The sequence below is a fragment of the Magallana gigas genome, chromosome 2, assembly GCF_963853765.1.
Source record: "Magallana gigas chromosome 2, xbMagGiga1.1, whole genome shotgun sequence".
In the NCBI taxonomy this organism is placed as follows: Eukaryota; Metazoa; Mollusca; class Bivalvia; order Ostreida; family Ostreidae; genus Magallana; species Magallana gigas.
Window position 1 is genome coordinate 29,966,864 of NC_088854.1, and position 27,960 is coordinate 29,994,823.

Consider the following 27,960-nt stretch of genomic DNA (forward strand, 5'->3'; position numbering starts at 1 on the left):
CACATCGCTCATTTAAAAACAATCATGTCCAGTTCAGAAATAACTCAGACCAAAGTATATGTACTTAAATTCTGAAACCGTTCAATAAAATTTATTGAAATTATTGCAGTTCTTATTGAACATTCAGAAAAAAAGCCATGATGATAATAAGCCTAAGAATTATTCTCTACTTTTTATGCATATAAATACTACCAGATTGGAATTGAAATATTCTTCGTGCAGTAACGTTATATAATAAGCAAGTCTTGGGAACAAATTTTACTAGTGCTTGAAAAATTGAAAATCTCTCTATGTATCTGCATGTACATTTAATAATATTCCGTTAGGAAACAACATTTAGGAAAGAAAAAGTCCTAACTTCCTTTTTATCAAAATTTCATTCTGTCCCTGTTCTTTATAAACAACTATTACTATATCTAGAATTATTGCATATCGGTTTCTCAAGAATTTGTATCCAATCTTTTCATCATATAGGCTTTGTTTACTACTTTTATGCTTTTAATGTAGATCTCCCAGCTTGTTCCCTCTCTGAATTTTAAATGCATTACGTTTTAGCGTCCCAGTTATTAAAGGAAGCTTTAAGGGGTCAATATATTCATGCGCGTTTGTTCGATGAATTTATAATAACTAAATATTTTACTTAAGTTTGTGAAAAAATATAGTTTTACATGAAAGTGAAAAGAAGAAAGATAGAAAAAAGTACTCGTTTGAATAAAAGTTTGCTTAAAATGCGTATTTAAAAGGACAGCAACGATCATCTATAACCATAACACATAAGCGGTTTTTTGTGTTTTTTGTGGGTTTTTTTGTTGTTGCAGGGGTTATTGAAAGTAGTTTCACCTCTTCTTCACAACTGATATACAACTGAGATAAAGACAAAAAGTTTAAAATAAATAATACCGACCTTAATTTTATATATTTTAGTCTGCCCAATTTAGAGAGAAAAATGTGAAATTTTATTTATATTTTTAAAACCCTCTGCTCCACAACATTGCTAAAAACAGTAAGAAAATGTCACAAAATTGGGAAAATATCTTTACAAGTGTTCAAAATAAGTGATGAGCAAAAATATAGATACTAATATATATTTTTCATTTTATTTAATACGTATAATTATAAGTGTTTGTAATTCAGTACACTTCCATTTGCAACTATCATCATACTACGTTCAGGAGGCTAAGTTGTCAACAAATTATCCATCGATTCACCTTAAATTTTAAGGTATGATATTTTATGCCTAAACTATGATTTAGTAGAGAAATAATCCATAAATATTAGCTTTAAAATTTTAATGGTCTTCAATTTCTTTATACAAAGCTCAAAGTTAACAGAAGGTGTATTCATTGTACATAAAAAAGTAAAGGGACGATCGGCACTCGTATTGGATTAATAGGGGTCCTCGGTTCAAGCTATGTTATAAACAAGTTCTCCAATTTCTTCAACAATTTCTGGCGAGATCTAGTTTGGAAAATGATCAAATGAAAGTTGAAGCAAACTCATTATGTAATCACTAAGGAGATCCGAAAGCACACGATAAACCAAGATTCGCGGATTTTTTTTTTGCTCTCTCTAGACTTATCCCTCGGAACACCCCAGTGATTATATAGAGTATTTACGTCACTCTTATGTAAACTTCCGTTGCTTAAGATAAGTTTGGCGAGGATGTACCGGTAGTACATTTCAACACAATTTGTTTATCATGCGGCACACAGATATAGTCAGACAATAGGGATATATCATATGATCATTTTCTAACCTAGATCTCGTCAGAAATCGTTTGAGAAAAAAAAACTTGTATAAAACATAGTTTGAAGCGAGGACCCCCTATAAATCCAAAATGGCAAGTGTCGTCCCTTTGCTTTTTTAAATACATTAAATACACCTTTTTAACACTATTAAAACTGGGGTTGTGAATGTTTTTATTCAATACACAGAAATACACATAATATTATCATTGTTATTCATTTTTGTCTTCGGGAACAAATACATGTAATAAAGAACTCCACTATCCAACAACCGAGCCCCTGTTTTCTGGAACACGTTGAAACAAAATCTGATTTGCAGAAAATCATGATTAATTTTCTCGTCTATCTTTTACACTAATTCACTCCTCTTTGACATATGGAAATATGTATTTCGTAATAATTTTAAGGAGAGGTTGTTAAATGGTTATCAATATGAATAAAATCATTGAACCGAAATTCTCCTTTATAGAAATGTGCCCTTTGATAAGGTGTATTACTTTGAACATGTGGTATATTGCTTAGAACATGTGATCTAATACCATTTATCTCTTCATAGCAATTGACTTCATGACTCTGGGAGAGATAAGAACTTGAATAACCATCGTGATTTTACATGTGATCTCTCCGAAAAAAGGCTTGTGTAACTAACATATTGTCGTATAAATATTCATTGAAATTATTGCAATTCTTATTGAACACTTCAACATGATCAAATTATTGTCTATTCTGTCCTGTGTGCAATTTGCCTTGTGTGGGAACGTGGTAGAAGTTCTCCAACAACAGAACTTGACGACGTTGATTTCACTTGTCCAGAAGGCAGGACTTGTTGATGCACTCCTTGGAGGTAGGATTTTCGACATTATGTCTTACACGTACATGTACATGTAACGTCTGAATTCACAACATGACCGTTGTTGCCTGTTGTAAATTATAGTTTAACACATATAAATTTTAAAATGTTAAATGACGAAAACGGTGAAATTTGATGAAATCGAATTTGAAAGTCGACGGATAGAAGTATTAATATTACGCACTGTCTAGTACTATTACATATATACAACTGTACAGCTAAAATTTTTGCAGTTTATTGAAATGAATTAGTTTTCACAACTTGTCTTTGCCAGGAGAATTTACCGTTTTTGCCCCGACAAACCAAGCGTTTGAGCGGCTACCGGCTACAACGCTATCATATCTCTCAAGCAACACACAAGCTCTCGCCGATGTGCTGAAGTACCACGTGGTATCGGGAACTGTGATGAAGTCAGCTGCATCCAACGAGTTACAAGTAACCAGTCTGGCCGGCAGCAAAATCAGATTCAACATTTACCCATTTAACGGCATGGTAAATTGATTCTTGAAAAATAACTGTTTACAATTTTAGCTCACCCCCCCCCCATCCCTTCTTTTGCAGAAAATAGATTAAAGTTATATATTTTGGTTGTGCCTTTAAAAATCAAAAAAATTGGTTGGCTCTCATTTGATCATTTTATTAAGTTTTAATACTGCAAATGTTTGTTTGCTCGAGCTGCAGATCTGTAACTCTAAGAAAACTATTTGGTTTGACAGATCGCAAAACTCTTCGTAGAACTATAGATCTGTCATGTTGTAAATTTTGAATTTACTGGGTGGGTGTAAATACAAAATTTACAACATGACAACTTGTCATGTTGTAAATTTTGTATTTACACCCACCCAGTAAATTCAAAATTTACAACATGACAGATCTACAGCTAGGTCTATTGATATATGTAGTGCAACCGTATATTGTGTAATTATCACAATAAATCATTAAAATTTCGAAGTCGCAAGCAAAACGAGGTTAAATACCGGCATATACGACTAAAGGGTATACAAACAAAGCAACAGTTAGGGACTTTACGTTTTTTTCCTTCTTGAAGACTCAATTATACATCTTTTTGAATCCCATGGTGTCGAAATAAACCAATATTTCACATTTTTGAAGACTGATGGCATAATAATTTAATTCTGACGTTACGTTTGAATTTTGTACAATTTTACGTCATTTTAAAGGTCAAATGACCGTTTTGATCTACAATGAATTGTAAAAAAAAAAAATATAAGCAATGGATTCAATGTTAGTTTTATACGATATGAAATGGTTTGAAACAGTTTACGCTTTTTCATAAACCGCTTTGCGGTTGATAAAGCGTAAACTGCCCCAAACCATTTTATTTCCCATAAATCAAATAAATATTGAATTCATTCCTTAAATCAAGAATCTCATTTTAGGCAGTGACTGTCGACGGCGCTAAGGTGAGAACCTTTGACCTGATGACGTCAAATGGCGTGGTTCACGTCATTGACTCAGTGATGATACCCCCTGCCGGCGATATAGTGACACAGCTGAATGATAACTTTGATTTCACCACGCTGGTCTCCAAGGTCACTCAGGCGGGGCTTGCTTCTGCACTACAGGGTGAGAATCGTCGACTTGTACACATTATGAACGGTTCATATAAAAATTAAGGGTTATACTTTTTGGGGGATGTGGTAGGGTGGGGTGATTTGGTAATTATTTATTCATATTCTGATTGGTTTGAATATTTTTCTTTCAAAATATCTAGTTATGGTTTTATATGATGGTTTGGTATCCTTTTTTTAGGCAATAATTTGACCGTGTTTGCCCCTACCAATGCTGCTTTTGCGAAACTTAGTGCTTCAACTCTACAGAAATTAGAAAATGATCCAAATATGCTCAGAGGTACACCACAATCTCAATATTTTTTAAAAAAAGCTATGGATTTAGTATCTTTAATTAAGAAAGTCAATGTGAAGCATTGCATTCGTTTGGAATCTGTATTTTTAGAGGTCTTGCTATACCACGTTGTTCCGCACACTGTGTATTCCGCTGGATTATTCAACAAAGAGAGGCTACGAACTCTGGATTCCAACGGGGACCCTATTCAAGTCACTATTACCGGTGAGCAAACTGTTCAAGTATATTAATCATCATCAATATTACACAGTTACGGCTGTACTAATTGTTATTTCACCCTAGCGTGTTTGTGGAGTCTTCCGTCCCGAACCAAATGATACAGGTTTCATGCATAGGGAAAAAAATCAAAATATTAAATCAAATTAAAAGAAAAGAAAAAAATCACACACACACGAAATAAATTAATAAATAAGAAGCAGCAAGCTACATGTAGTGAGTTTAAGAACCTAACTTGTGTATCCACAAACGTATAATGATGGTTTCCAACCGGAACACCTGCCAAGATTGTCGGAAAGCCAAAAAATAGTATTTTAATAGAATCTTGACCAAAATGTAAATTATCACAAACATTTTTACACAGATAAACTGTTAATATCAATTAGTAATATGAATAAATATTTAAGAGCTTGTCAATAAATGAACACTTTATAAATGTTTCAGGTGGCAAGGTGTATCTTGACCTTTATTCCCAAGTCACGGAAGCTGACGTCACGGCAACTAATGGAGCTATTCACGTCATTGACCACGTGATCGTCCCAGATCGCTATTACTTAAATCTCGTCGTGGGTTAAAAGTGTTTCATAATATGTTTATTTGTATATTTGTGAATTATTTACCTCTTTCATATTCAATTCATATGTCCATTATTTAAATATATTTCATTTTACATACATCGTTTCATTTGATACATGTTTAATGTTTCAAACTCATGTGACATGATCTCGATCCAACGAAAACATTATGTATGGCTGCTTTTCAATTTGATTTATAATAAAATCAAAATATGTTCTTTTGTTGTTTCTGAATAAGTGGTTTGAACAGTGAAAATATACGTACATGTATGCTATTATAATATTCAAAGAATTTACAGCTTATTATAAATAATACAACAACAACCCCCCCCCCCCCCCCTACTATATCTTATGAATAATTTATTACCATCATGTCCATAACATTGACTGCATGTGGTATGCAACATCCAGTTAAAACCAGTTCTTGGTAACGCCCGCGTCACCGGTTACCACAAAAAGAATAAAACGGGCCACAATATTCAAGCAGGTGTGCCATTATTTCAGTTATTTGCAGTACTTTGCCCTTTATTATTTACATTTGTGAAACTTTTACTGACAATTTATCGTGTGTTTTTGACCAAGGTGCCATAAGATGACAAGAATAAAAAAGCGTCGATACGTCCGGAATTTACAAAAACAAAGCAATAATTCTCATGATAATGCCTACCAAACGAGATGCAAGCGCGAAGACCAATACATGTAAAAGATGTTGTACACAACTATCTGTTGCCATTTTAACCTAAAAAAAAAAAAAAAAACTACACGCAAATACGTAAAATGAGTATAAATAACATTTTATCACCAAAACAACTGAAAGTGTAGAAGAAGGGGGCATGAAAGCCGCAATGGAATTGGCCAAGTCATCTAGTAAAGTGTCATGATTTAACATCAGGAACTGTATTCCACCTTGTACTTCAGCATACATGCCCCAGCCAGGGCGCTCAGAACTCCGCAGACGATGTTAAAATAGTAGGGCACATACAGGTAATGCGCCAGATTCACTGTGGAGGGAATGGAATCCACCCGGGACCCAAATACAATGGAACCAATTAGAATAAACACCGCTGAAAATATAGAAGTCAAATATAAGAAAAATTGATTTTTTTTTACCATGAAGTGGAGTAGAGAAGTCAAGAATGCCTTTTACAAATAGGACTTTTACATTTAGCTGCTATTGTACAGAGCGCTTGCTAACGTTAATGTTAATATGATCGCAGAGCTAATTAATGTATGATAATGCGAAAAATTTATTCTTCTGCTGTGAATCAGAGGGCATGCAGATCAACTCAGTTTTGACTAATTAAATAAAAACTGTATGTTTATCACTCATTAACATGTACCAATATCATGTAACCAATCGTATAAAACCCTCACATAAACAGACAGGGTGCAAAATATCTAAAATAAGTACGACATAATAAATGATCATGATTACAAAGTACATACCTGCAGTGTTCATTAGGATTATTGTTGTCATGTTTAAGACGCGTTCGTGAATGGATAGAAATACGGATATACCACTGCAGACGGCAGCAGCTAGAATCACAATCAGACTCAGGCATTGCAGGGCTTGCACGGCCACGTACCAGCCTGTAATAGAATGGGCATAAAATCAGATAATTAAGTTATCATAAAAAATTCGAGTATTTTCCATTTGCTTGCGGATCCAGATAATTTTTCTTGAGCGGCGGGGGGGGGGGGGGGGGGGTAGGGGGGGGGTGGGGGTGGTTCATGTTATTTATCTGTTTTCCAGGTCCAGGTGGGGGATGGAGGAGGGGGGGGGGGGGTGTTGAGACCTATTTTTGGAAATATTTTTTTTACTATGTGTATTGTATGGATGTGAACCGGGGAACAATTTAAAGCAAACAGATTTACAAGTTTTAAACAAATTTCAACATTTCGTGATAAAAGACATCCAAGGTCTGAAAATTTCAACAAGGTCATATATGTGTGAGAGTATGCTTGGACTACATCCCATCGTTTCGGAAATAGATAAAAGAAAATTAGCCTTTTTTGGAAAACTTTGCAAGCTTGATATTAACTGTCTAGCAAAAAATATTTTCTTTATCTAGATTATGTGACGATTCATAATCACCATACTGATGAATGGAGAAGTCGCACGGATAATGATCAAGACTTCCGAATGTTTAAAGTTTTTCACAATACAGTCTCTCCCATCAGACTCTGGAAATTTGAATTTTCATTTGATGACGTTCCATTTATTAGATTACTAGCTAATTTTTACTTTCTAAGTGTACTCTTAAAACAAATTTAAAAAAATCGCAAGAAATGTACATCAGTGCCGATATTTTTTTTTCTGAATATATCCATGAAAATGTTAAAACCGTACTTCATGCCTAATACATAATCATGTATGTATAGTATTCAACGAATATTGCTTGACCTTTGTCATACCTTGATTAAAAACTGAGGGATTACCGATGGTTGAGACGCACGTCTCTCCGCCAACGTTTCCATAACAGTATCTCCACAATCCAAAATACGAGCTGTACACGCCATTAGAATATAGAACCCACGACGGGACGCTCAAAACCACGATATGTAAAATCAAACACAGGACAATCAAAGAAAAAGATAAATAGGCGATTTTTGCTGCCCGCATCAACATCTTTCTTTCCTGGCGAAGTGAATTTGAGGGAGAAGGGCGGTATTTGGCCATGCTGTTATGACCAGAATGATTATTACTTCCCGGATCTAGCGAGTTATGCTTTCGTTTGTAATTCCGGATTTGTTACATTGTTCATTTAAACTAACAGTACATGTATATGTAATAATTATATTTGATATACGTATATCAACCCGGAAATGAAACGAGATTTCAATACTAGAAGTAGACTTAAATTAATCAAAAGAACGAAAAATACACTGTCGTCATGAAATGCACTAGAAATGAAATAGTTAATATAAAAACAAACAGAAATCGTCAGAAAGTGATACTAATAACACAATTCTGTTGAGTAAAAGTAAACTATACATACAAATGGTCAATAACTGAAACTCGCTGTCTATTGCTAAAGGTAGATTAATTATATATTCTTATTAAACGTCATTGAAGTCAACATCATGCATTTACTTTATTTCTTTATTCAGGCACGTAGCATCAGAGGGGGCGAGGGGGGCCTGCCTCACCCCCCCCCCCTTTTTTTGGGCAGCAAAGATTTTTCTTAAATTTACATACAAAAAATTGAATTACGATGGAGTTGCTCCCCCCCCCCCACACACACACACTTTTAAGGGACCATGTAAAAATTTGAATTGAAAATAGGTTCACTGAAGTTAAAAGTAACTCTTTCTCTCCGCCCCCCACCCCACCACCACCACGGTTTAGGATTTTCAGGATTTTTTTTGCCTTGTCAAGATTTTTTGGATGAGTCTGCCCCCTGCCCCCCCCCCCCCACTTTCAAAAACGATGTGCTACGTGCCTGTTATTCTTTAGTAACTTATAAACGTTCTAAGTTCAAAAGCTTACACAATTTTTGCGAGACATATATATATATATATATATATATATATATATATATATATATATATATATATATATATATATATATATATATATATATATATATATTCTGTTGTTGGTTATTGATCTCAGTAACATAAATTAACAATGCAGATGCAGACATATGTTACTTTAAATTTGGACACTCAATAACACTTCAAAGTTGTGTATGTTAAAGGGGGGGGGGGTTGAATACCACAAATGCATAAAAAGAATGGCAACTCTGCAAATATTTAAACATTCAATAGGTTAAAAAAAAACATAATACATGTATACGTGTGAAATGGACACTGAACCAAGAAACTGTGGTATTGATTCGTTTATTATGTTTGACGGGTTGTTTTTTTTTTTAGGTAATCCGCTTCGATTGATTTCATATGAGACATTTATGTAATTTCATTTTCGCATTGATTATGTTTTTTTGTACTGCTTTGTTTATTATGCAGCAACACTTCATTTATTAAATTATTTAGTTATTTTTGTCCTAAGGAGCATTATTATGAAACACTTTCCTTCATAAGCAAAAATCATTTCACTCAGTTACATGATGAAAAATATATCTTTACGTAAACTTGTAAGAATTTCGTTCTGGGCAAATTTTTCCTAGATTCATTTCAAAAGTACAGTATTTTAGGAGCGGTTACACTTTTCAAGGTTCTTTATAATGAAGATGTATGGTTATTTAGATACCAGCAAACGTCATCACATACACATTTGATATTTTATCGAGTTTTAAAACGGTAATTTAACCAAAAAATAGTAACCAAATCTGATTTTTAAAAATGCAGCAATAAGAGATAGAGATAAAACACATGATGCAAAGTGAAGTCATGGTTAAGGTTTAGTTTTACTTTGTTTCAGTTTTCTCACACGACGCCTTCTTGATAGTTTGATTCCCCATGGAATTTTAATTTCAGTACCTGAAAACATTTCAATATAACATGAAAATGTTTTTCTTTTTGTTTTAAAAATCAAGGCATCAGCAAAAATGTAAATATGAATATATCAATGAAAATATACGTAGTGGCTTTGTGAAAAAAACAAAAAACTGGCACGGAACATTGTTTATAAAATAGGAAAGGAGGGTGGCCGGGGTGGGGGATGGGGTGGGGAGACTGCCTCGAAATCATAAAAAGGCGAAAAAATCCCTTCTCTAATTTTCAAAGTATCAATCCGTGATGGTGAGGGTTGGAGGGAGTAGGGCTGCATAGTAACTGAACTTTCCATTATGAAAATGTTTGCCAGTTTTTTTACAAGCTGCAAAAGGGGGGGGGGGGGGGTAGGTAGCTTCATTTAACACCCCCCCCCTCCCCCCGATGCTAGGTCCTTTGCAAATGGTCATTCAAAGATAACGAATTTTGACCTCTACATTCCAAGAACGTGAAGGAATCCAATCTCAACGATAAAGAAAAACGTTTAACGTGTGTCGGTAAACGTGAAAATGTGATTACAGAAGGTACATGTACATGTATATCTAATGAAAATGTTATTTACTTATAATATAACGAATCCCTTTTTCACAATTTCTACACGATTTTTACATTGATGCATTTTGCAGATTTAAACGAATTTAAATAAAAAACACACCGCAATGTGATATTAGTATTTGGCATTAGTGCATGCTAGTCTCATTATCACATATAATATCATAAGACTTTTTGATTGGTAATTTAGAGACTCTTTTCATACTTTTATTACCAAGCAGTTTAGTAAATTTGTTGATGATATTCCAACTATGTCCTTTTTAAGATCAACTTAATTTTCTGTTTACATGAAAGAGCAAAATGTTTCACAATAATGAATATTTGGTTTAGGTCGCAAGGGGATTCTTATTTGTTTAAAAAAAAATAACTCATTTAAATGCAATCTATATTAATTAAACGACCATTTTTCTAAATTACACTTATTTGGATCCTCTACTTCATATTGTGGGTAACATATGAAACATGGTGATAAGTAATGAAACTTGTATGTGTTTCATTTTCATATTGAGAGAGAGAGAGAGAGAGAGAGAGAGAGAGAGAGAGAGAGAGAGAGAGAGAGAGAGAGAGAATGACCACACAATTAAAAAAATTATATCCTCAGTCTATCTTTTATTGATGTCCATTAACAAGAATTAGTCAGTAAAGTAATTTTTGTTCTTTCAATAAATGACACGATTACTTTTAAAAAATCCTTCTTAAAAATAAGTTGTCTAAGAAAAAATATACTGTAGAAATATAGGGCGAGAATGATATCATGAACTGAAGCTAAGTGAATGTGTGGTCAATTCTTCTAGAGATAAATGTCCCCAACTTACGAAAGACCATGCCACCTGAAGAGGTCCTCGGGGGATTTCTGTCAAATTTGAAATTTTAAAAGCAATCGATATCAAATAAAAATATTGTCCTATATATTTAAAAATGTTTTTATTCTTAATGAGCATGCAATATCCATACAAATGTCTGAAATTTGTTATTTGATATGAAGTGAAATCAGTTAAGGCCCTATCGGAACCCACAGGGTGTCCTTAAGAATTATGAAAACATTCATGGACACATTTCAACGACGGGTGCTAAGATGGTTACATAAATTGGAAAACTATAAATGTATCGAAAATTTACTTGTCTTCACATAACCTTCCTGACAAACCTAAACCACAACTTTATAGCCACTAACGATGCTCGCCTTTGTAGCTTTGACCGTGATTGTGCAGAGTGTGTTTGGGGGAAACCTGGTAGAGGTTCTACAAAACGACGGTGAGACGACTTTGATAGCTCTTGTTAAACAAGCGGGTCTGGCCGACGCTCTACTGTCAGGTATGCTGTTTTCAATAATTTAATATATATTAGACGATTTAATGATTGAATTGTTTTGTCTAAGCGGAATTACTAGAAAACTCAAGTAGCATTAGTGAAGAGGAGTTTTAATTTTGTTTTTAATTCAAATATGATATCAATTCGAGAAATGTTTCACCCATTTAACCTCAAAATGACTGCACCTTGCAAATTTTCATTCAAAATAAAACACTATGTAACCACTATTAAGTTTTTCCAAACCACTGGTCATCATTACTGCCTTAAACATAATACATATTCGTGACATTTTACCTTTTACAAAATAAATGATATTACTTAATTGAAAGCAAAAAATGATAATCATGATCTATGCGAATTTCAAAATCTCATTACATCATTTTATGACTACATGTATACCCTAAATCCCTAATAACAGTAAACGTTGACTGAAGATAGAAATGATTTATATTACAAATGATTTAAATATAGAGGGTTTTTCTACGTATTATTTCTGCAAAAAAAAAAAAAAAAAAAAAAAAAACCCGATCCGATCGACCTCCTGAATTTGTTCTGTAAACAAAATTCACTTTTACGTATTTTTACATAAATGATCATAATACATGTAATAATGCATAAAATTCAAGCAACAAACAGATTCGAGATAGTTCACCTGGATTTAAAAGAAACTTTAAATTCTGACTATGTGCTCAATCTCTGATAACAATATCATCTGAACGAGAAGTGATTACTAATTTTAATTTTCTGTTTACTATCACAGGAGAGTACACCATATTTGCTCCAACAAACGCTGCATTCTCCAAACTTCCCCAGTCTGTCCTTGACGGTCTACAGAGAGATACCACCGCTTTGGCAAATATACTGAAATACCACGTGGTCAAAGGTTCCATTCACAAGGCCGATGCATCCAATGAGCTTCAGTTGGAGACTTTGGCTGGAACCAAAATCAGATTCAACATCTATAATCACAATAACGTATGTGTTTTAAAGTTTTCTTTTTTATGTACTAAAATTAATCAAATATATCTTCTCATAAACAATCATTCAAACTACATAGACATTTTTTGTTTGTACGTGTAGGTTGTTACAGTGGAAGGATCCAAAATCACACACTTTGATCTGACCGCCTCAAATGGAATGGTGCACGTCATCGACACCGTGATGATGCCTCCTACAGGAAGCATCGTGGATTTGGTGGCTGGCAACAGTGACCTGAGCACTCTTTTATCTAAGGTGCAGTCAGCTGGATTAGCCGGGGCACTACAGGGTTAGTTATTATGCTTGTGTTTTTATACATGTTTTCAAATTTTATTTTCTACCATTACTTAAAAAATGAATATTTAATATTCCCACTATTTTATACAGGGGATGCTCTAACAGTGTTTGCACCAACCAATGCTGCTTTCAATAGACTTGGTAGTCATGTTTTGGACAACCTTAGAAGAAACCCACAGCTTCTTAAAGGTATGCATTTCTCAATTGATATCTTATTTACTGATGATTACAACTCAAATTTAAAATGCGAGTAAGATCTCTCTTTTCTCTTTAGAAATTCTGGAGTACCACGTCGTTCCTCACACTGAATACTCAGCTGGATTGTACAACCGAGAATACCTCAGAACCCTTGATACTCACCATGACGTCATCAGACTTGGAGTCAGCAGTAAGTGTTCAAGCTTATGTTATTGTCACCTTTATTGTTATTTTAGAAATCTGTGCATCGGTAAAAAAAATAATACAATAAATTTTTCTCATTCCAGGTACTAATGGTGTTGTTATTAATCATCGTTCTCACGTGACACAAGCCGACATCAGCGCCACCAACGGTGTCGTACACATCATAGATCACGTACTTATTCCATCCCGTTATCTTTTCTCTGCGATATTGGGGAAAAAGTAATCATCTGAACAAACCATTTTGACATTTTTGAAGCCATGTCTCATTTGAATCACACATTTTAATTGTATATACTTGTTATTGAATATGCTTGTTATTTTTATTGAGTGAAAACGTACTAAATTTGCAATAAACATTGACAAAAAGTGAAAATATTGTTCTGGTTGTTCACTACTGGTGACTTGATTTACACTGAGCAAAACGATTTCATGAAAATTTTAACTTGAATACCTATATATGGCTATAATGATGCTTAAGAATAACGGCACAAAATCACTTCAACGCAAATTGTATAATCTGTGATTGTTTTGTTAAATTTTTCATCAAAATGAGTTTGATTCTTTAATGTTTGAAAAAGAAACCATCAAGAATATTATTTTACTAATTATTATGCTTAAAATTTGAATTCCTCTGAAATGAAGTTGTTTTTAAATTAACACGAATTCCATAGCGAAAACAAAAATGAAAAATGTTTGTTTTTAAAATTAAGATAAAAAAGGGATGTTTTTAATACAAATATTTTTTTATTGACTCTAATAACAAATGACATTTGATCATTATTTCAATTGACACACTCAGATAACTAACACAAGCCATTAATAGTTATGTTATTCCACATCGATTTTATTTCACAACGTTCTGACAAATTCTTTTACACATTTCCTTTTGGCTTTTTTGGACAGTATTGGCTAAGACATATCTAAATTAAATGTAACAAGCGGTTTTTTTAATTTGGCAAGTACGGGGGTTGGAACAATTGTCTAAGCCTCAAATGTAAGTGATTATTAAAAAGTAGATATATCTTACTTTATCATTAGTTTAGCTCCAGTCTATTTACACCCCCTATAAATATTTTCCAATGCTGTAGTTTTAGGAAGGAATTAACTTAAACGATGTGATTTATAGCTTTATGCTATTAGAAAAGTATATAAATCGAGACAAATCTTTAAAAAATTATTATATGGATAACCTCTTTTAAATCATTTTACTTTTTCAACCCAAATCCCCCCAAAAAACATAATTTTTTTGGATAGTCTTTTTTAATGATTCGAAGGGCACCCTTTTTTCTATTGTATCAATCTTAACTTGAACATGCAGTTTTTAGAGAAAAAAATTTTAAAAAACAAGCCAAATAACAAAATTGGCGACGATTTATATGTATGACGGAAAATGACCAATCAATAATTTTACGAAAATAAACACAGACGTCAAAATTAACTTTGATTGTAAAATGTGGTCAATGAAGTTGACAAAATTTAAAAGACAACAGTTCTTGAAGTTATGCCATGACATCGTTATTTTCGCTAAATTATCCGTGAAATAAAAGACAAAACAACGTTTACAACATAGTAATTTAGATATGTCACAATAGCGCAACGGTAAAAAAAAATGATCTGCAGAAGTAAATAAATCGATTTTCAATGCTATTACTAGGATACATTTCTTCCTGGCTGGGTTCAAAGGGGGGAGGGGGGTGTTCCACAAATGTTTCTTCTTCTAAGATTTTCATGTAGCTATATATAATAGTAAATGCGATGTTGTTGATAAGTAAATGTTTTGTAGGAGTAAAACATATTCTGATTCATTCGCGATTAAATTCTAATATATCTTTCCTTATTCAAGGATGGAAAAGAGTTACAAAACTTTTACATGTATAATCGTTACTTGTAGTGTATCATTCAAACAAATCCAAGCCAAATCTGTCAAAGGATTTCTCATGAAGAAGGTTGTAGTTAAAGTTTATTGTATTTACAGGCATTACATTTTCAAAGTGTTGCGAAGTAATACCAAAGAAAACAAATAACAGAAAACAGAAAATAAATGGTTGTGAACACTGACTCCACATTAACTTAAAAAATTCAATTATTTTATCCTAAAAGAGTAAAAGGCAAAATACTTCTTGTCATGCACACTGCCTATTTCGCAATGCATTAGCGACTATTTCCATTTCTTCCTCATAAATCTACATATTTAAGACATTCAGATATCAAGTTTCTAAAAGATATAATTTTTTCACAATTAATGATTGTTTAATGGTTATAAATAAAAAAAAATAAAAACGTTGGAAACGGTCGGTATTTTCGTCACCCCATCTGGCTCGCACAAAAACTCGTATCATTGAAAGCCTGATGGAATGAACGCCACACGTCCAATGGCTTTGGCACCCCTTCATTCGTCCGATCACCTGATCAGTCGCGCAATCCTATCACATAATCTAATAACAATCGCTTTCAGTGTACAAGAGTTGTAAATAGACGCAAGACATACAACAAGATTTAATACATTTGCATTTTACAACGGTCGCTCTAAATCGAACTTAGCACGAATACTTTTTCGTATGTGATAACCTTATACAGGAAATATTTTCCTCGATTTACTTCCACCCTTTTCGCCCTCGTTGTCAACCCAGAAATTTAGGTCTGGGCGAATTCCAATGTCTAAAACGTATCTCTCTTTGAATACAGCTTTGTTTCGAAATATTCAGAACAGAGAAAAACCGTTTAATTTGCAAGTCGAGACGACGAAAAATAACACACGGCGAAAATAAGCCCCATTACAGTATTTTGGCAGCATTTTATGATTGAATACATTGTTACTTTTGCTCATGCACCAATTGCCAAAAGAGTTCTTCATTCAACCCGCAGGTGCCTGAGAGATAAGGAATTTTGACACCTACATTCCAAGAACGTGAAGGAATCCCATCTTAGCGATAAATATAGCGAAACGTAAAACGCTTGACATGTGTCGATAAACGTGAAATTGTGATTACAGATGCCACACGTATATGTATCTCTAATAAAAGTATTAGTTACTTGTAATATCACGGATCCTGAACAGTTTGTTTTTCACAAGAAACACACCGCAGTATAATATTAGTATTTGGCATTAGTGCATGCTGGACATGTTATCACATTTAATATCATAATGACGTTTTGATTTGTTATCTTGATACTTTTTCAATGCTTTCATAATAGAGTAATTTAATAAACTTATTAAAAATAGTGTACCTGTGTCCTTTAAAGATCATCTTAATTATTGTTCACATGAAAGAGTAATAAAGGACTATGTGCGGTTTGCTCAAATATCTGCCCCCGATTTTAACCAATTTTTAAATAGTATCGTATAAAAATAAAATCTTCACAAATCATTGTATAGAGGATGCCTATAACTTTAATCTTGATTTTAGTCATCATTGCTCATTTGCTGTTTATCTATGACGTCACCTAAATGACCTAATTCCCGCAAATTTGCAAACAAATGAAAATATTCTCATTTTTGCTCTATATCTTGCATTCGGATGTATAGAGCGCAGGTCTGCTCAAGTGCGATATTAACATATATTTTTTGTCAGATAGATATACACATTATACTAAAAAATTGTACTTGAGCAAGCCTGCGCTCGATGTTTCCGAGTCGAAAAACCATCGGAAAACACCCATATTTTGCTACAAAACATCAATTTATCAAAATAATGCAATCTTCATGACGTCATTTCTACATTATGACGTCACTGTGGTGATAACCTTTTACACCTTTATTTCCAATATGGTTTTAAATATCTTTCACCTAATTTTTAAAGCTCTTTTTAAAACTTTGAGTTTGGGGGCAAAAAATGCATAAAACGACACATAGTCCTTTTTTTAAAAATGTTTCACAATAATCAATGTTTGGTATAAGTTGTAAGATGATTCTTAAATGTACAAAAATATTAACGCATTTCAGTGCAATCATTATCAATTAAAGGACAATTTTTCTAAATAACACTTATTAGTTCATCAACACCATATCAAAATTTCCATACGTTTGAATCGTTGAGAATTTTTGTGTGTAACAAATACAAATGGTCCATGTAGTAGAAAAAGAAGCTTACCTATATATTTCATTTTCATACTTTGACTGAGAGAGAGAGAATGAGAGAAATACCATACCATTAAAAAATTATATCCTCAATCTATCTTTTATTTGATGTCCATTAACAAGAATAAGTTAATAACTTTTTTTCAATAAATGATATGATTACCTTTCAAAATAAACAAATCCTACTTAAAAATAATTGGTCTCAAAAAAATCTGCTGTATGAATTTAGGGCGAAAATGATATCATGAACTCAAGATAGGTGAATGTGTAGTCAATTCTTCTAGAGATAAATGTCCTCAACTTACAAAAGACCATGCCACCTGAAGAGGTCCTCGGGGGATTTCTGTCAAATTTGAAATTAAAAAAAAATCGATATCAAAATAAAATAATTGACAATTACATATATAAAACATGTCTTTGTTATGAACATGCAATATTCATACTAAAATGTCTGAATTTCATTATTTGATATGAAATGAAATCAGTTAAGGCCCTATCGGAACCCACAGGGTGTCCTTAAGAATTATGAAAACATTCATGGATACATTTCAACGACGGGTGCTAAGATGGTTACATAAATTGGAATACTATAAATGTATCGAAAATTTACTTGTCTTCACAAAACCTTCCTGACAAATCTAAACCACAACTTATAGCCACTAACGATGCTCGTCTTTGTAGCTTTGACCGTGTTTGTGCAGAGTGTTTTTGGGGGAAACCTAGTAGAGGTTCTACAAAACGATGGGGAGACGACTTTGATAGCTCTTGTAAAACAAGCGGGTCTGGCCGACGCTCTACTGTCAGGTATGCTGTTTTCAATAATTTAATATATATTAGACGATTTAATGCATGATTGAATTGTTTTGTCTCAGCGGAATTACTAGAAAACTCAAGTGGCGTTAGTCAAGGGGAGTTTTAAATTTGTTTTTAATTCAAATGTTCAAAAAAATAAATGATACAATTCGAGAAATGTTTCACCCATTTGCCTTCAAAATGACTGGACCTTGCAATTCGTCATTCAAAATAAAACACTATGTAACCACTATTAAGTTTTTCCAAACCACTGGTCATCATTACTGCCTTAAATATAATACATATGTGTGACATTTTACCTATTACCAAATAAATGATATAACTGATTTGAAACCAAAAAAGTGAATCATGATATATGCGAATTTCAAAACCTCATTTTATGACTCCATGTATACCCTAAATCCCTAGTAACAGTAAACGTTGACTGAAGATAGAAATGATTTATATGACAAATGATTCAAATATAGAGGGTTTTTCTGCATATTATTTCGGCAAAAAAAAAAAATAAAAAAAAAAAAAAAAAAAATCCCGATCTGATCGACCTCCTGAATTTGTTCTGTAGACAAAATTCGCTTTTACGTATTTTTACATAAATGATCATAATAATAATGCATAAAATTCAAGCAACAAACAGATTCGAGATAGTTCACCTGGATTTAAAAGAAACTTTAAATTCTGACTATGTGCTCAATCTCTGATAACAATATCATCTGAACGAGAAGTGATTACTAATTTTAATTTTCTGTTTACTATCACAGGAGAGTACACTATATTTGCTCCAACAAACGCTGCATTCTCCAAACTTCCCCAGTCTGTCCTTGACGGTCTACAGAGAGATACCACCGCTTTGGCAAATATACTGAAATACCACGTGGTCAAAGGTTCCATTCACAAGGCCGATGCATCCAATGAGCTTCAGTTAGAGACTTTGGCTGGAACCAAAATCAGATTTAACATCTATAATCACAATAACGTAAGTGTTTTAAAGTTTTCTTTTTTGTGATACTAAAATTAATCAACTCTATCTTCTCATAAACAATCAATCAAACTACATAGACTTTTTTGTTTGTACATGTAGGTTGTTACAGTGGAAGGATCCAAAATCACACACTTCGACCTGACCGCCTCAAATGGAATGGTGCACGTCATCGACGCCGTGATGATGCCTCCTACAGGAAGCATTGTGGATTTGGTGGCTGGCAACAGTGACCTGAGCACTCTTTTATCTAAGGTCCAATCAGCTGGATTAGCCGGGGCACTACAGGGTTAGTAATTATGCTTGTGTTTTTATAGATGTTTTCCAAATTTTATTTTCTAACATTACTTAAAAAATGAATATTTAATATTATCACTATTTTATGCAGGAGATGCTCTAACAGTGTTTGCACCAACCAATGCTGCGTTCAATAGACTTGGCAGTCATGTTTTGGACAATCTTAGAAGAAACCCACAGCTTCTTAAAGGTATGTATTTCTCAATTGATATCTTATTCACTTATGATAACAAGTTTAATTAAAAATGCAGGTAAGATCTCTCTTTTTCTCATTAGAAATTCTGGAGTACCACGTCGTTCCTCACACTGAATACTCAGCTGGATTGTACAACCGAGAATACCTCAGAACCCTTGATACTCACCATGACGTCATCAGACTTGGAGTCAGCAGTAAGTATTCAAGCTTATCTTATTGTCACCTTTATTGTTATTTTAGATATCTGTGCATCGTTAAATAAAATAATACAATAAATTTTCCTCATTCCAGGTACTAATGGTGTTGTTATTAATCGCCGTTCTCACGTGACACAAGCCGACATCAGCGCCACCAACGGTGTCGTACACATCATTGATCACGTACTTATTCCATCCCGTTATCTTTTCTCTGCGATATTGGGGAAAAAGTAATCATCTGAACAAACCATTTTGACATTTTTGAAGCCATGTCTCCATTGAATCACACATTTTAATTGTATATACTTGTTATTGAATATGCTTGTTATTTTTATTGAGTGAAAACGTATTAATTTTGCAATAAACATTGACAAAAAGTGAAAATATTTTTCTGGTTGTTCACTACTGGTGACTTGATTTACACTGAGCAAAACGATTTCATGAAAATTTTAACTTGAATACCTATATATGGTTATAATGATTTTTAAGAATAACAACACAAAATCACTTCAACGCAAATTGTATAATCTGTAATTGTTTTGTTAAATATTTCATCAAAATGAGTTTGATTCTTTAATGTTTGAAAAAGAAACCATCAAGAATATTATTTTACCAATAATTATACTAAAAATTTGAATTCCTTTGAAATGAATTTGTTTTCAAATTAACACGAATTCTATAGCGAAAACAAAACTGAAAAATGTTTGTTTTTTTTTAAATTAAGATATGAGAAAGGATGCATTTAAAACAAATATTTTTTTAGAGTCTAATAACAAATGACATTTGATCATTATTTCTATTGACACACTCAGATAACTAACACAAGCTATAGTTATTTTATTCCACAAAATAACTATAACACAAGGTATAGTTATTTTATTCCACATCAATTTTATCTGAAAACGTTATGATAAATTCTTTTACACATTTCTTTTTGGCTTTTTTGGCCAGTATTGGCCAAGAAATATCTAAATCAAATGTTAAAACTTTTTTTTAATTCGGCAAGCACGGGGGTTGGAACAATTGTCTAAGCCTCAAATGTAAGTGATTATTAAGAAGTAGATACATCTTACTTTATCATTAGTTTAGCTCCAGTCTATCTACACTCCCTAAAATATTTTGCAATGCTGTAGTTTCAGGATTGTATAGTTTTTTTAATGATTCGAAGGAGACACTTTTTTCTATTGTATCAATCTTAACTTGAACATGTAGTTTTTAGAAAAAAAAGCCAAATAACTAAATTGGCGACGATTCATATGTATAACGGAAAATGTCAAATCAATAGTTTTAGGAAAATAAACACAGAGGTCAAAATCTGCTTTAATTGTGAAATGTGGTCAATGAAGTTGAAGAAAATTTTAAAGATAACAGTTCTTGAAGTTATGACATGACATGGTTATTTTTGCTAAATTATCCGTGAAATAAAAGACAAAACAACGTTTACAACATAGTAATTTAGATATGTCACAATAGCGCAACAGTAAAACAAATGATCTTCAGAAGTAAATCAATCGATTTTTAATGCTATTACATGTACTAGGATAAATTCCTTCCTTGCTGCTTTCAAAGGGGGGGGGGGGGGGTGTTCCATAAATGTTTCTTCTTCTAAGATTTTCATGTAGGTATAGTAAATGCAATATTGTTGATAAGTAAATGTTTGATAGGAGTAAAACATATTCTGATTCATTCACGATTAAATTCTAATATGTCTTTCCTTCATTCAAGGATGAAAAAAAGTTACAAAAGTTTTACATGTATAATCGTTACTGGTAGTGCATCATTCAAACAAATCCAAGCCAAATCTACCAAAGGATTTCTCATGAAGAAGGTTGTAGTTAAAATTTATTGTATTTACAGGCATTACATTTTCAAAGTGTTGCAAAGTAAAATCAAAGAATACAAATAAAAGCAAACAGAAAATAAATGGTTGTGAACACTGACTCCACATTAACTTCAAAAATTCAATTATTTTATCCTAAAAGAGTGAAAGGTCTGAATAGCTCATCAGCAAAATACTTCTTGTCATGCACACCGCCTATTTCGCAATGCATCAGCGACTTTTTCCATTTCTTCCTATTTAAGACATTAGGATCTCAAGTTTTTAAAAGATATAATTTTTTTTCACAATTAATGATTGTTTAATGGTTAAAAATAAAAAAAAAACCACCAAAAACGTCGGAAACGGTCGGTCTATTCGTTACCCAAGCTGACTCGCACAAAAACTCGTATCATTGAAAGCTTAATGGAATGAACTCCACACGTCCAATGGGTTTGGCACCCGTTCATTCGTCCGATCACCTGATAACTCGCGCAATCCTATCACATAATCTAACAACAATCGCTTTCAGTGTACAAGAGTTGTACATAGACGCAAGATATACAACAATATTTAATACATTTGCATCTTACAACAGTCGCTCTAAATCGAACGAACATAGCCGAATACTTTTTCATATGTGATTACTGTATACAGGAACTTTTTTCATCGATTTACTTCCATCCTTTTCGCCCTCGTTGTCAACCCAGAAATTTAGGTCTGGGCGAATTCCAATGTCTTAAACGTATCTCTCTTTGAATACAGCCTTGTTTCGAAATATTCAGAACAGAGCAAAACCGTTTAATTTGCAAGTCAAGACGAGGACAAATAACACAGGGCGAAAATAAGCCCCATTACGTATGTTGGCAGCATTTAACGATTGAATACGTTGTTACTTTTGCTCATGAGCCAATTCCTAAAGAGTTCTTCATTCACCCCCCCCTCCCCGAAATGCTAGGTAACTGAGAGATAAGGAATTTTGACATCTTCATTCCAAGAACGTGAAGGAATCCCATCTTAGCGATAAATATAGCAAAACGTAAAACGTTTAACATGTGTCGATAAACGTGAAAATGTGATTACAGATGCCACACGTATATGTATCTCTAATATAAGTATTAGTTACTTGTAATATCATGGATCCTGAACAGTTTGTTTTTCACAAGAAACACACCGCAGTATAATATTAGTATTTGGCATTAGTGCATGCTAGACATGTTATCACATTTAATATCATAATGACGTTTTGATTTGTTATCTTGATACTTTTTCAATGCTTTCATAATAGAGTAATTTAATAAACTTGTTAAAATAGTGTACCTGTGTCCTTTAAAGATCATCTTGATTATTGTTCACATGAAAGAGTAATAATTTTTTTTAGAAAATGTTTCACAATAATCAATGTTTGGTATAAGTTGCAAGATGATTCTTAAATGTACAAAATATTAACGCATTTCAGTGCAATCATTATCAATTAAAGGACAATTTTTCTAAATAACACTTATTGGTTCATCTACACCATATCAAAATTTCCATATGTTTGAATCGTTGAGAATTTTTGTGTGTAACAAATACAAATGATCCATGTAGTAGAAAAAGAAGCTTACCTCTATATTTCATTTTCATACTTTGACTGAGAGAGATAGAATGAGAGAAATACCATACCATTAAAAAATTATATCCTCAATCTATCTTTTATTGATGTCCATTAACAAGAATTAGTTAATATTTTTTTTTTCAATAAATGATATGATTACCTTTCAAAATAGACAATCCCTACTTAAAAATAATTGGTCTAAAAAAAAATCTGCTGTATGAATTTAGGGCGAAAATGATATCATGAACTCAAGATAGGCGAATGTGTAGTCAATTCTTCTAGAGATAAATGTCCTCAACTTACGAAAGACCATGCCACCTGAAGAGGTCCTCGGGGGATTTCTGTCAAATTTGAAATAAAAAAAAACTCGATATCAAAATAAAATAATTGACAATTACATATATAAAACATGTCTTTGTTATGAACATGCAATATTCATACTTAAATGTCTGAATTTTGTTATTTTATATGAAATGAAATCAGTTAAGGCCCTATCGGAACCCACAGGGTGTCCTTAAGAATTATGAAAACATTCATGGACACATTTCAACGACGGGTGCTAAGATGGTTACATAAATTGAAATACTATAAATGTATCGAAAATTTTATTGTCTTCACATAACCTTCCTGACAAACCTAAACCACAACTTATAGCCACTAACGATGCTCGCCTTTGTAGCTTTGACCGTGTTTGTGCAGAGTGTTTTTGGGGGAAACCTAGTAGAGGTTCTACAAAACGATGGGGAGACGACTTTGATAGCTCTTGTTAAACAAGCGGGTCTGGCCGACGCTCTTCTGTCAGGTATGCTGTTTTCAATAATTTAATATATATTAGACGATTTAATGCATGATTGAATTGTTTTGTCTCAGCGGAATTACTAGAAAACTCAAGTGGCGTTAGTCAAGGGGAGTTTTAAATTTGTTTTTAATTCAAATATTCAAAATAATAAATGATACAATTCGAGAAATATTTCAACCATTTTCCTTCAAAATGACTGGACCTTGCAATTCGTCATTCAAAATAAAACACTATGTAACCACTATTAAGTTTTTCCAAACCACTGGTCATCATTACTGCCTTAAACATAATACATATTCGTGACATTTTACCTATTACCAAATAAATGATATAACTGATTTGAAACCAAAAAAGTGAATCATGATATATGCTAATATCAAAACCTCATCACATCATTTTATGACTCCATGTATACCCTAAATCCCTAGTAACAGTAAACATTGACTGAAGATAGCAATGATTTATATTACAAATGATTCAAATATAGAGGGTTTTTCTGCATATTATTTCTGCAAAAAAAAAAATAAAAAAAAAAAAAAAAAATCCCGATCTGATCGACCTCCTGAATTTGTTCTGTAGACAAAATTCACTTTTACGTATTTTTACATAAATGAGCATAATAATAATGCATAAAATTCAAGCAACAAACAGATTCGAGATAGTTCACCTGGATTTAAAAGAAACTTTAAATTCTGACTATGTGCTCAATCTCTGATAACAATATCATCTGAACGAGAAGTGATTACTAATTTTAATTTTCTGTTTACTATCACAGGAGAGTACACTATATTTGCTCCAACAAACGCTGCATTCTCCAAACTTCCCCAGTCTGTCCTTGACGGTCTACAGAGAGATACCACCGCTTTGGCAAATATACTGAAATACCACGTGGTCAAAGGCTCCATTCACAAGGCCGATGCATCCAATGAGCTTCAGTTGGAGACTTTGGCTGGAACCAAAATCAGATTCAACATCTATAATCACAATCACGTATGTGTTTTAAAGTTTTCTTTTTTGTGTACTAAAATTAATCAAATCTATCTTCTCATAAACAATCAATCAAACTACATAGACATTTTTTGTTTGTACGTGTAGGTTGTTACAGTGGAAGGATCCAAAATCACACACTTTGATCTGACCGCCTCAAATGGAATGGTGCACGTCATCGACACCGTGATGATGCCTCCTACAGGAAGCATCGTGGATTTGGTGGCTGGCAACAGTGACCTGAGCACTCTTTTATCTAAGGTGCAGTCAGCTGGATTAGCCGGGGCACTACAGGGTTAGTTATTATGCTTGTGTTTTTATACATGTTTTCAAATTTTATTTTCTACCATTACTTAAAAAATGAATATTTAATATTCCCACTATTTTATACAGGGGATGCTCTAACAGTGTTTGCACCAACCAATGCTGCTTTCAATAGACTTGGTAGTCATGTTTTGGACAACCTTAGAAGAAACCCACAGCTTCTTAAAGGTATGCATTTCTCAATTGATATCTTATTTACTGATGATTACAACTCAAATTTAAAATGCGAGTAAGATCTCTCTTTTCTCTTTAGAAATTCTGGAGTACCACGTCGTTCCTCACACTGAATACTCAGCTGGATTGTACAACCGAGAATACCTCAGAACCCTTGATACTCACCATGACGTCATCAGACTTGGAGTCAGCAGTAAGTATTCAAGCTTATCTTATTGTCACCTTTATTGTTATTTTAGATATCTGTGCATCGTTAAATAAAATAATACAATAAATTTTCCTCATTCCAGGTACTAATGGTGTTGTTATTAATCGCCGTTCTCACGTGACACAAGCCGACATCAGCGCCACCAACGGTGTCGTACACATCATTGATCACGTACTTATTCCATCCCGTTATCTTTTCTCTGCGATATTGGGGAAAAAGTAATCATCTGAACAAACCATTTTGACATTTTTGAAGCCATGTCTCCATTTAATCACACATTTTAATTGTATATACTTGTTATTGAATATGCTTGTTATTTTTATTGAGTGAAAACGTATTAATTTTGCAATAAACATTGACAAAAAGTGAAAATATTTTTCTGGTTGTTCACTACTGGTGACTTGATTTACACTGAGCAAAACGATTTCATGAAAATTTTAACTTGAATACCTATATATGGTTATAATGATTTTTAAGAATAACAACACAAAATCACTTCAACGCAAATTGTATAATCTGTAATTGTTTTGTTAAATATTTCATCAAAATGAGTTTGATTCTTTAATGTTTGAAAAAGAAACCATCAAGAATATTATTTTACCAATAATTATACTAAAAATTTGAATTCCTTTGAAATGAATTTGTTTTCAAATTAACACGAATTCTATAGCGAAAACAAAAATGAAAAATGTTTGTTTTTTTAAATTAAGATATGAGAAAGGATGCATTTAAAACAAATATTTTTTTAGAGTCTAATAACAAATGACATTTGATCATTATTTCTATTGACACACTCAGATAACTAACACAAGCTATAGTTATTTTATTCCACAAAATAACTATAACACAAGGTATAGTTATTTTATTCCACATCAATTTTATCTAACAACGTTATGATAAATTCTTTTACACATTTCTTTTTGGCTTTTTTGGCCAGTATTGGCCAAGAAATTTCTAAATTAAATGTTAAAACTTTTTTTTAATTCGGCAAGCACGGGGGTTGGAACAATTGTCTAAGCCTCAAATGTAAGTGATTATTAAGAAGTAGATACATCTTACTTTATCATTAGTTTAGCTCCAGTCTATCTACACTCCCTAAAATATTTTGCAATGCTGTAGTTTCAGGATGGTATAGTTTTTTTAATGATTCGAAGGAGACACTTTTTTCTATTGTATCATTCTTAACTTGAACATGTAGTTTTTAGAAAAAAAAAAAAAAGCGAAATAACAAAATTGGCGACGATTCATATGTATAACGGAAAATGACAAATCAATAGTTTTAGGAAAATAAACACAGAGGTCAAAATTTGCTTTAATTGTGAAATGTGGTCAATGAAGTTGAAGAAATTTTAAAGATAACAGTTCTTGAAGTTATGACATGACATGGTTATTTTTGCTAAATTATCCGTGAAATAAAAGACAAAACAACGTTCACAACATAGTAATTTAGATATGTCACAATAGCGCAACAGTAAAACAAATGATCTTCAGAAGTAAATCAATCGATTTTTAATGCTATTACATGTACTAGGATAAATTCCTTCCTTGCTGCTTTCAAAGGGGGGGGGGGGGTGTTCCATAAATGTTTCTTCTTCTAAGATTTTCATGTAGGTATAGTAAATGCAATATTGTTGATAAGTAAATGTTTGATAGGAGTAAAACATATTCTGATTCATTTGCGATTAAATTCTAATATGTCTTTCCTTCATTCAAGGATGAAAAAAAGTTACAAAAGTTTTACATGTATAATCGTTACTGGTAGTGGATCATTCAAACAAATCCAAGCCAAATCTGTCAAAGGATTTCTCATGAAGAAGGTTGTGGTTAAAATTTATTTTATTTACAGGCATTACATTTTCAAAGTGTTGCAAAGTAAAATCAAAGAAAACAAATAACAGCAAACAGATAATAAATGGTTGTGAACACTGACTCCACATTAACTTAAAAAATTCAATTATTTTATCCTAAAAGAGTAAAAGGTCTAAATAGCTCATCAGCAAAATGCTTCTTGTCATGCACACTGCCTATTTTGCAATGCATCAGCGACTATTTCCATTTCTTCCTCATAAATCTACATATTTAAGACATTCAGATATCAAGTTTCTAAAAGATATAATTTTTTCCCAATTAATGATTGTTTAATGGTTATAAATAAAAAAATAAATAAAAACGTCGGAAACGGTCGGTATTTTCGTCACCCCATCTGGCTTGCACAAAAACTCGTATCATT

General features: G+C 32.8%; 3 protein-coding genes across 3 annotated transcripts; 2 read left to right on the top strand and 1 right to left on the bottom strand.

The window, feature by feature from the left end:
* Window positions 1-2,303: 2,303 nt before the first annotated feature.
* LOC105342651 (transforming growth factor-beta-induced protein ig-h3) lies at window positions 2,304-13,647 on the top strand. The gene is made up of 12 exons (XM_066071536.1): window positions 2,304-2,589; window positions 2,870-3,087; window positions 3,996-4,182; window positions 4,369-4,467; window positions 4,573-4,686; window positions 5,143-5,264; window positions 11,447-11,594; window positions 12,352-12,566; window positions 12,672-12,858; window positions 12,957-13,055; window positions 13,141-13,254; window positions 13,352-13,647. Exons 1-12 carry the CDS (start codon window positions 2,451-2,453, stop codon window positions 13,489-13,491), a joined length of 1,782 nt encoding a protein of 593 aa, XP_065927608.1. The 5' UTR covers window positions 2,304-2,450; the 3' UTR covers window positions 13,492-13,647.
* LOC105342652 (uncharacterized) lies at window positions 6,052-7,973 on the bottom strand. The gene is made up of 3 exons (XM_011449638.4): window positions 7,689-7,973; window positions 6,720-6,863; window positions 6,052-6,337 (listed from the first exon to the last, which is right to left on the bottom strand). The coding sequence occupies exons 1-3, from the start codon at window positions 7,951-7,953 to the stop codon at window positions 6,162-6,164; spliced, it is 585 nt and encodes a 194-aa protein (XP_011447940.3). The 5' UTR covers window positions 7,954-7,973; the 3' UTR covers window positions 6,052-6,161.
* A 4,265-nt stretch (window positions 13,648-17,912) lies between the features above and the next one.
* On the top strand, window positions 17,913-26,020 carry LOC136271471 (transforming growth factor-beta-induced protein ig-h3-like). The gene is made up of 13 exons (XM_066071543.1): window positions 17,913-18,150; window positions 18,918-19,132; window positions 19,238-19,424; window positions 19,524-19,622; window positions 19,709-19,822; window positions 19,920-20,055; window positions 21,599-21,653; window positions 23,893-24,040; window positions 24,813-25,027; window positions 25,133-25,319; window positions 25,418-25,516; window positions 25,602-25,715; window positions 25,813-26,020. Exons 1-13 carry the CDS (start codon window positions 18,012-18,014, stop codon window positions 25,950-25,952), a joined length of 1,848 nt encoding a protein of 615 aa, XP_065927615.1. The 5' UTR covers window positions 17,913-18,011; the 3' UTR covers window positions 25,953-26,020.
* The last annotated feature ends 1,940 nt before the right edge of the window (window positions 26,021-27,960 follow it).

What these genes read in the sequence shown, in the direction of transcription:
- LOC105342651 (XM_066071536.1), top strand. Translation starts at nt 2,451, where the DNA reads ATGATCAAATTATTGTCTATTCTGTCCTGTGTGCAATTTGCCTTGTGT. An exon ending in GCTATTACTTAAATCTCGTC is followed by an intron (nt 5,265 to 11,446) that starts GTGGGTTAAAAG and finishes ACAACTTTATAG; the next exon opens with CCACTAACGATGCTCGCCTT. An exon ending in ATTAGCCGGGGCACTACAGG is followed by an intron (nt 12,859 to 12,956) that starts GTTAGTTATTAT and finishes TATTTTATACAG; the next exon opens with GGGATGCTCTAACAGTGTTT.
- LOC105342652 (XM_011449638.4), bottom strand. Translation starts at nt 7,953, where the DNA reads ATGGCCAAATACCGCCCTTCTCCCTCAAATTCACTTCGCCAGGAAAGA. An exon ending in TCCCTCAGTTTTTAATCAAG is followed by an intron (nt 6,864 to 7,688) that starts GTATGACAAAGG and finishes ATTCTATTACAG; the next exon opens with GCTGGTACGTGGCCGTGCAA. An exon ending in AATCCTAATGAACACTGCAG is followed by an intron (nt 6,338 to 6,719) that starts GTATGTACTTTG and finishes CTATATTTTCAG; the next exon opens with CGGTGTTTATTCTAATTGGT.
- LOC136271471 (XM_066071543.1), top strand. Translation starts at nt 18,012, where the DNA reads ATGCTCGTCTTTGTAGCTTTGACCGTGTTTGTGCAGAGTGTTTTTGGG. An exon ending in ACATCTATAATCACAATAAC is followed by an intron (nt 19,133 to 19,237) that starts GTAAGTGTTTTA and finishes TTGTACATGTAG; the next exon opens with GTTGTTACAGTGGAAGGATC. An exon ending in ATTAGCCGGGGCACTACAGG is followed by an intron (nt 19,425 to 19,523) that starts GTTAGTAATTAT and finishes TATTTTATGCAG; the next exon opens with GAGATGCTCTAACAGTGTTT.